Here is an 8,911-nt window from a genome sequence, read left to right as displayed (position 1 = left end):
GGGGGAGGAAGGGAACTCCCCGGCATCTCTGACGCCCTCCCACCCCCCAACGCCCGTTCCTGCCGTCTGGGCCATCACTCTCCACGCTTCCCAGGGCACGGCTGGCTGGAGGGGGCAGTGAACTCCAGGAGGCAGGCCTGACTGCAACATCTGCACGTGTGGGCGCCTACACATTGCTCCCCCCATCCTCATGCTCAGCACCCAAAGAACGGTGGACAAGGCCATGCTCAAAAGTTTAAGATTTTTTAATTAAAAAACCCACCCAGGAGAGCATAGGTTCAAAATTGGCAGAGTAGGTTTTACAAATCACTCCCTCCGGGAGAAAAATGAACAAGCTGGAAAAAGAGATCGGCATCAACAAGGGGGCAGCCCTGGCACCAGGATGGACATCTAGAGCAATACAGGATGGCCGGAGGCGGGGAGACGTTGCTGGGGGTGAAAGCACGAGCCAGTGACCTGCCCCCGCTCCTCAGCCCCGTGGCTGCAGAAACAGCTGTAGCTGTGGCAACGTGGCCTGCATCCCAGGAGCCTGGCGGAGGAAACCGCCTCCAAAAGCCGGCGCTGAGGGTCAAGGTCAGTCTGGGGAATCTCGGAGCCACCAGGGTGGAAGCTGGCCTCACTTTCAGCCCTCTGGGCAGCTGTCCGGCCTCCCACCAGCATCCACCCAGACAAGAGCTAGCGCCCTTTCTGCAGCTGGTTTCCCCGTCTCTGTGGGTGTTTCCTGGCTGGGCAGGTCTCTGAGCCCAGCGCACTCCAGCAGCAGTGACCTCTGTTTCTCACCAGCTTCCACCAGGACTTAAAGAGCCAGTGCACCTCTTTTTGGTTGGGTTTCTTCTTTCTCTTTCCTGTGTTGAGTAGTCTGGTGGATCCCTGAGGGCCCAGGGTAGATGCCACCCTCAGTTTCAGAACTCTTGGCAGCAGTGTCTTCTGGTTATGTACCAGCCCCTACTGGGACATAAAGAGCCAGCGTGCCTTCCTTTTCTTTTCTTTTCTTTTTTGGTTGGCTAGTTTTCCTCTTTCTCTGTTAAGTGTCTTTGGGTCTGGTGGATCCCTGAGGTTTCCTGACCTTACAGCAGCAGCTTGCAGTTTCCTACCAGCACGTAACAGGAGACTTAGAAAGGCAGTGCACCTTCTTTCTTTCTTTGTTTTTTGGTGTGTGGGTGTTTTGTTAGAAATATTTTTTCTTTGTTTTCCCCCTTTCTTTTAAGAATTTCTTTCTTTATTCTTCTTGTTCTTGATCTGGCAGACTCAACAGTGGGAAAAACAAGATTTCCCAAGTGACCACAACATAACACTCAGAATGTCCAGTTATCAACAGAAAAATTACAAAATATAAAAGGAGACAGGAAAGTATGGCCCGATCACAGGAAAAAAGGATTTGACATAAAATATTCCAGAAAAAGCTCAGGCTCTGGAACTATACTAATCAAAGATCTTAAAACAACTCTCTTAAATAGGATCAATGAACTAAAGGAAAACATGGACAAATGACTAAAGGAAATCAGGAAAACAATATATGAACAAAACGAGAATTTCAATAATGAGAATTTCAATAAGAAGAACTAAATGGAAATTCTGGAACTCAGAAGTACGGTAACTGAAATGAAACTTCAATAGAGTAGTTCAACAGCAGAGGAGGCAAAAGTAAGGATCAGCAAACTGGAAGAAAATATAATTGAAATTGTCCAGATTGAGGGGCAGAAAGAAAAAAAGATTGGGAAAAAAAGAAAAGGAACAGTGTCTGAGCAACCTTTGAAACACCATCAAGCATGCTAATATATGCATCATAGGAGTCCCAGGAGAAGGGAGATAAAGGACCAGAAAAAAATATTCAAACAACTAATGGCTGAAAATTTCCCAAATCTGATGAAAGGTATGAATATACAAATCCAAGAAGCTCAAGGAATGCCAAGCAAGATGAAGCCAACGACACCGAGACATATTGTAATCAATCTGTCAAACGCCAAGGATAAAGACAGAACTTTAAAAACAGCAAAAGAGAAGTAACACATCACAGAGAAAGTATCCTTAATGGGCTTAATACCCAATTTCTCAATAGAAACCAATGAGCCAGATGCCAATGGAAGGGCATATTGAAAGTGCTGAAAGAAAAAAAATTGCGACCCAAGAATAATACACCTGGCAAATTTGTCCTTCAAAAATGAGGGAAAGGGAGCAGATGTGGTTCAAGCAGTTGAGGACCCATCTCTCACATGGGAGGTCCCGGGTTTGGTTCCTGGTACCTCCTGAAAAAACAAAACCAAACAAAAGCAAAACAAATGAACAAACCAACTCAGGGAAGCTGATGTGGTGCTGGCTTCCCACAAGGTCCCAGGTTCAGTATATTTTCAGACAAACAAAAACTGAGGGAGTTCATTACCACCAGAGCCACACTGCGGGTAATGCTAAAGGGAATCCTTCATGGTGAAAGGAAAGGACACTAGAGAGTAACTCGTATTGTACGAAGAAATAAAGACCTCTGGTGTAAGTAACAATATGGATTAATATAAATGCATTGTTTCATTTGTAATTACTTCTTAAAAGGTCTCAAATTCAAACATATAAAAACAAGTATAAATCTTTGTTACTGGGTACACATACAAAAAGATGTAGTTTGTGGCAAGAACAACATAAAAAGGAGGGATGGAGGGATATAGGTATAGTGTATGTGTAGGCTATTGGAGTTAAGTTGGAATCAACACGAACTAAACTGCAATAGATTTAGGATACTTAATATAATCCCCATGGTGACCATCAAGAAAATATCTAGAATATATACAAAAAAGGAAAGGATATGTAATTCAAAGTTGTTCATTATAAAAGGTCACCTAAACAAAAAGGAAGTCAGTAATGAGAGGAAGGAGGGACTATAAAGGTATAAGACTTACAAAAAACAATTAGCAAAATGGCAGAGTAAATTTTGCCTTATCAGTCCTTACCTTAATTGTAAATGGATTAGCTCTCCAATAAAAAGGGAGTGATGGGCAGAATGAATAAAGAAACATGATCCATAGATAAAAACTGGCTGGAAGTTAAAGGGTAGAAAAAAATATTCCATACAAACAGTAATCAAAAGAGATAGGGTGGGAAGCAGACTTAGCCCAGTGGTTAGGGCGTCCGTCTACCACATGGGAGGTCCGTGGTTCAAACCCCGGGCCTCCTTGACCCGTGTGGAGCTGGCCCATGCACAGTGCTGATGCGCACAAGGAGTGCCGTGCCCCACAGGGGTGTCCCCTGCGTAGGGGAGCCCCATGCGCAAGGAGTGTGACCCGTAAGGAGAGCCGCCCAGTGCGAAAGTTCAGTCTGCCCAGAATGGCGCCACACACGGAGAGCTGACACAACAAGATGATGCAACAAAAGAGACAGATTCCCGTGCCGCTGAAAACAACAGAAGTGGACAAAGAAGAACACGCAGCAAAATGGACACAGAGAACAGACAACTGTGGGGAGGGGGAAGGGGAGAGAAATAAATAAAAATAAAATCTTAAAAAAAAAAAGACAGGGCGACTACATTAAAAAAATATTTAAAAAATATTACTAGAGGCAAAGATGGACATCATATATTGATAAAAGTGTCAACCTAAAAGAAGATTTAACAATTACAAACACACCTAATAACAGAGAGCCAAAATATATGAAGTAAACATTGACCAACTTGAAGGGAGAAATAGGCAGTTCTACAATAATAGTTGGAGATTACAATATACTCTTTCCAATACTGGATAGAAAATCTAAACAAAAGATCAATAAAGAAATAGAAGACCTGAACAATACTATAAACCAACTAGATCTAATAGATATTCATAAAGAATTTTGCCCAACAGCAGCATACACATTCTTTTCAAGTGCAAACAGATCATTCTCCAGGACAGACTATATTTCAGGGCACAAGACAAGTCTCAATACATTTAAAAATATTGAGATTATGCAAAGTAACTTTTCTGACAACATTGAAGAAATCAGTAACAGAAAAACTGGAAACTGAATATTTACAAATATGCGGGCATTAAACAGCACATTCTTAAACAATCAATGGTTTAAAGGAGAAATTACAAGGAAAATTAGAAAATAGAGATGAATGGAAAAAAAAGACACAACATACCAAAAGTTATGGGATATAGAGTATGCATAGTGCATGGGAAACGGACTTTGGCCCAGTGGTTAGGGCGTCCGTCTACCACATGGGAGGTCCGCGGTTCAAACCCCGGGCCTCCTTGACCCGTGTGGAGCTGGCCATGCGCAGTGCTGATGTGCGCAAGGAGTGCCGTGCCACGCAAGGGTGTCCCCTGAGTGGGGGAGCCCCACGCGCAAGGAGTGCGCCCGTGAGGAAAGCCGCCCAGCGTGAAAAGAAAGTGCAGCCTGCCCAGGAATGGCACCGCCCACACTTCCCGTGCCGCTGACAACAACAGAAGCGGACAAAGAAACAAGACGCAGCAAATAGACACCAAGAACAGACAACCAGGGGAGGGGGGGAAATTAAATAAATAAATAAATCTTAAAAAAAAAAAAAAAAAAAAGAGTATGCATAGTGCAAAAGGCACTTTATAGCTATGAATGCCTAAAAAGGAAGAAAGATCTCAAATTAATAACCTGACTTTACATCTTGAGGAACTAGAAAAAGAAGAGCAAAGTAAGAGGAAAGTTAGCAGAAGTAAATAATTAAGATTAGAGCAGAGATAAATTAAATGGAGAATAAAAAAACAATTGAGAGAATAAACAACATGAAAAGTTGTTTCTTTGGAAAAAAATCAATAAAATTGACAAACCTTTAGCTAGACTGACAAAAGGAAAAAGAGAAAATATGAAAATAACTAAAATCAGAAAGAAAATAGGTGATACCATTGCTGACCATACAAAAATCAAAGTGCTTATAAGGGAATATTATAAACAACTGTATACCAATAAACTAGATCATCTAGAAGAAATGGAAAAATTCCTAGAAAAACACCAATTGCCCAAATAGACTTAAGAAAAGAAAGTCTCAACAAACTTATAAGTTAAGATTCAACAAACCTATAAGATTCAATCAATAATCAAAAACCTTCTGCCCAAATGGCTTCACTGTTGAATTCTGTAAAACATTTGAAGAATTAACACCAGTCCTTTGCAATCAAACTCCTCCAAAGAATTCAAGATGAGGGGACACTTCCAAATTCATTCTATGAGGCCAGTATTACTCCAATACCAAAGCCTCGTAAAAATGTCACAAGAAAAGCAAACCACAGACCAATTTCCCTTGTAGCTATAGATGTAAAAATCTTTAACAAAATACTAGCAAATGAATTCAACAAAATATTTTAAAAATTTTACACCACGACCAAATGGAATTTATTCCAGGAATGCAAGGGTGGTTCAACATAAGGAAACCAATCAATATAATTTCCTATATATATAGACACAGAAAAGGTACTCGAGAAAATCCAGTACCCTTTCTTGATAAAAACACTCAGAAAAGTAGGAATAGAAGGGAGCTTTCTTAACATGATAAAGGCCATTTATGAAAACCCCACAGCTAACATCATACTCAATGGTGAAAGGCTCAAAACTTCCCATAAGATCAGGAATGAGACAAGGATGCCTGCTTTCATCACTGCTATTCAATATTTTACTAGAATTTCTTGCCAGAGCAATTGGGCAAAAAAAGAAAAAAATTATCCAAATTAGAAAGGAATAATCAAAACTATCTCTATTTGCAGCTGGCATGATCTATATATAGAAAATCCAAAGGAATCCACAAGAAAACTTTTAGAGCCAATAAGTTCAGCAAACTGGCAGAATACAAGATCAATACACAAAAATCAATTGTGTTCCTATACAGCAGCAATGTACAATCCAAAAAGGAAATTAAGAAAACAATTCCATGTATAATGGCATCTAAATTTAACTGGAAATACAGAAGACTTGTATACCGAAAACCAAAAAATACTGCTGAAAGAAATTGAAGACCTAAGTAAATGGCAAGACATTCATGTTCATGAATTGATACAGTAAATATGGTTAATATGTCAATATTACCCAAAGCAATATACAAATTCAATGCACACCCTATCAAAATTCCAGCAGCTTTTTTTTTTTTTTTTTGTAGAAATGGAAAAACCAATTCTTAAATTCACATAGAACTTCTAGGGACCCTGAATAGCCAAAACAATCTTGAAAATGAAGAACAGGGTTGGAGGACTCATTCTTCCTGATTTCAAATTGCAGTTCAAAGCTACAGTAATCAAAACAGGATGGTACTGGCATAAAGATAGACAAATAGATTTATGGAACAGAATTGAAAGTTCAGATATAGATCCATACATCTTTGGCCAACTGATTTTTGACAATGCAAAGAACAGACAGTGGGAAAATAATAGTTTCTTCAACAAATAGTATTGGCTAAACTGGATATCTACATGCCAAAGAATGAAAGTGGGCCCCTATCTCACACCATATATAAAAATCAACCCAAAATGGATCAAGGACCTAAATATAAGAGCTCTTGGAAGATACCATAGGGGAACACCTTCATGACCTGGGATTCGGCAGTGGATTCTTAGATAAGACACCAAAAGAACTAACAACAAAATAAACAGCAGATAAATTTGATTTCATCAAAATTAAAAACTTTTGTGCACTGAAGGAAATGATCAAGAAAATAAAAAGACAACATAACAGAATGGGAGAAAACAGTTTCAAACCACATATCAGATAAGGAAATATAAAGAACATTCACAATGTAATGGCAAAAAGACAAACCCAACCAAAAATGGGCAAAGGGCTTGAATAGACATGTTTCCTAAGAACACATTCAAATGGTCAAGAAACACATGAAAAGATGCTCAACGTTATTAGTCATTAGGGAAATGCAAATCAAAACCACAATGAGATACCGCATCACACAAGGGCAGCTATTACTGAAAAATGGAAAATAACAAATGCTGGAGGGAATGTGGGGAAATGGCAACTCTAGTGCATTGTTGGTGGGAACGTAAAATGGTGCAGCCACTGTGGAAAACAATATGGCAGTTTCTCAAAAAGTTATAGATTTACCAAATGACCCTGCAATTTCACTTCTAGATACTACCCAAAGAGAGTGAAAACAGGGTCTCAAATAGATTACCTGTACATCAATGTTCATAGCAGCATTATTCACAAGAGCCAGAAAGTGTAAGCAACCCGTGTCCATCAACAAATGGCTGAATAAAATGTGGTATATATACACAATGGAATAATATTCAGACGTAAGAAAGAGTGACATTCTGAGACACGCTGCAACATGGAAGAACCTTGAAAACAGTATGCTCCGTGGAATCAGCAAGACACATAAGGACAAAAATTATACATCACTTAGAAGAGGTGACCAGAAATAGCAAATTTGCAGAGATAGAAAGCAACCAAGAGGTTACAACTTAGAGGGGAAGGGGGAGTGTTTGCAGAAATTAAAGAATTTATTTATTTTTAAAAAAGGGGAAAAAAATGTAGAAGAAAAAAGAACACGCCCGGCTACAGGTTGGGCGTGGGAAGGGTGCCATGGCACATGAGAGGTCTGGCGAGGAAGAAGAAGAAGGCCTGGGTGGCCCCCTGGCTGGCGCTGAGGCTGCTTGGGGTTTCCTCCTGGGGTAGCAGTTGTGGGAGCCCAGGTGCCCTCCCCAGGTGCCCCCAGGCCACCTGGGGGAACAGCAGGGGCTCCTGCCTTAACAGGGGGAGGGCCTTGAGGCACGGAGGTGGTTGGATTTCCTCTCTCCTGCGTGGACCGCCCACCCATAGGGTGGCCCTTTGGGCCAGGGTTTTGGGAATGAGCCTGTCTCTTGTACTTCTGTGCGAGTCCATTCCAGGATGAGAAACCAGCAACTCAGGGATGGGGCTGTGGGAGGGGCCAGGCACAGTCACACAACAGGAAGCCAGCTCCACGGAGCTGCCCCCTGCCTCTGCACCCCTGGGCAGTGAGAGAGTGGGCAGGCCTGGGTGGTCAGCGCCCTCCTGCCCCACAGCCAAGCCAGATGCCTCCCTGCACCCCTGGGGTGAGCTCACCGGGAAGCTCGGTCTGTGCCCAGCGCTGGCAGCCTCTCCCCCAGGCACAGGCCAGGCATGGCTGCGCCAGGCTGACAGGCAATGCGGAGATGCCAGTCTTGAGTGGGCAACTGTTACGGATGGTGGGATTCAGGTAAGAAGGGGCAGGGCTTTGGGAGTCTCCATTTCTCTCATTCCAGCTCCCAGCCCCAATAGCAGCAAAGGCCGTGGGCTGTCAGTCCCCTGGCTCAGAGAGGAGGCCACCCGGTCCCTGGGTGGGCCCCTGCCTGGTCTTCCTGGAGCTTGGCAAAGGGGATGGAGAGCTTCCGCGGCCATACAAGGAGAGGCCTCCTGTCCTGGTCCAGCCTGGCAGCACCTGTTGAGCGCCCTGGCGCCGGGTGGGGGGGGCACACAGGGCCCAGGGGCTGCCCTCCCTGGGCTGGGCCTCTGCTCTCACTGGCCCAGCAAGCAGGCCTTCTTACAAGCCACCGCGGACACCAGCGCCGCGCCCCGGCCGCTGCCCTCCTGGGACTCAATGAAGGTGATCTCGCAGCTGGGCGTCAGTCGCCGGACGCTGGCGTGAAACCGGTCCTTGAAGCTGCGGAGGAGGGAAAAAGGCTTGCTCTTCCAGACTGCCCTTCCCACCCTCCAGGGTCATCCACCCGGGGCCCTGGACGTGCCTGCTAGGGGACCCAGCAGCCTAGGGCGAGGGGCCTTGTTCAGATTGGGATAAGGAGGGAGAGGGGTAGGAGCAGGTGGACAGAGAATGGGGGACTCCTGAAGCCTTGAGCCGCAGGGATCTCAGCGAGCGTCCGTCCGTTTCCACCTCAGCGCCTGCGTCAGGACGCGCGTGCCCAGGAGGGTATGTGGGCGAGGGCGGCTCCGCTGCGACAGCATCCACACCCCGAGGCGCCCCCTG

The 8,911-nt window shown here is 43.9% G+C and overlaps 1 protein-coding gene across 1 annotated transcript in view; it reads right to left on the bottom strand.

Moving 5' to 3' along the window:
* Window positions 1-229: 229 nt before the first annotated feature.
* Window positions 230-8,911, bottom strand: part of GCK (glucokinase) — a 56,091-nt gene continuing 47,409 nt past the window's right edge. The window contains exon 10 of the mRNA XM_058296699.2: window positions 230-8,590. Within this exon, the coding sequence (XP_058152682.1) occupies window positions 8,446-8,590 (145 nt within the window). The 3' untranslated portion in view covers window positions 230-8,445. The remainder of the gene's footprint in view (window positions 8,591-8,911) is intronic.

This window comes from Dasypus novemcinctus, chromosome 5 (genome assembly GCF_030445035.2).
Source record: "Dasypus novemcinctus isolate mDasNov1 chromosome 5, mDasNov1.1.hap2, whole genome shotgun sequence".
Classification (NCBI taxonomy): domain Eukaryota; kingdom Metazoa; phylum Chordata; class Mammalia; order Cingulata; family Dasypodidae; genus Dasypus; species Dasypus novemcinctus.
The sequence above is the reverse complement of the archived record's forward strand: the minus strand, read 5'-3'. Positions and strand labels throughout refer to the sequence as shown.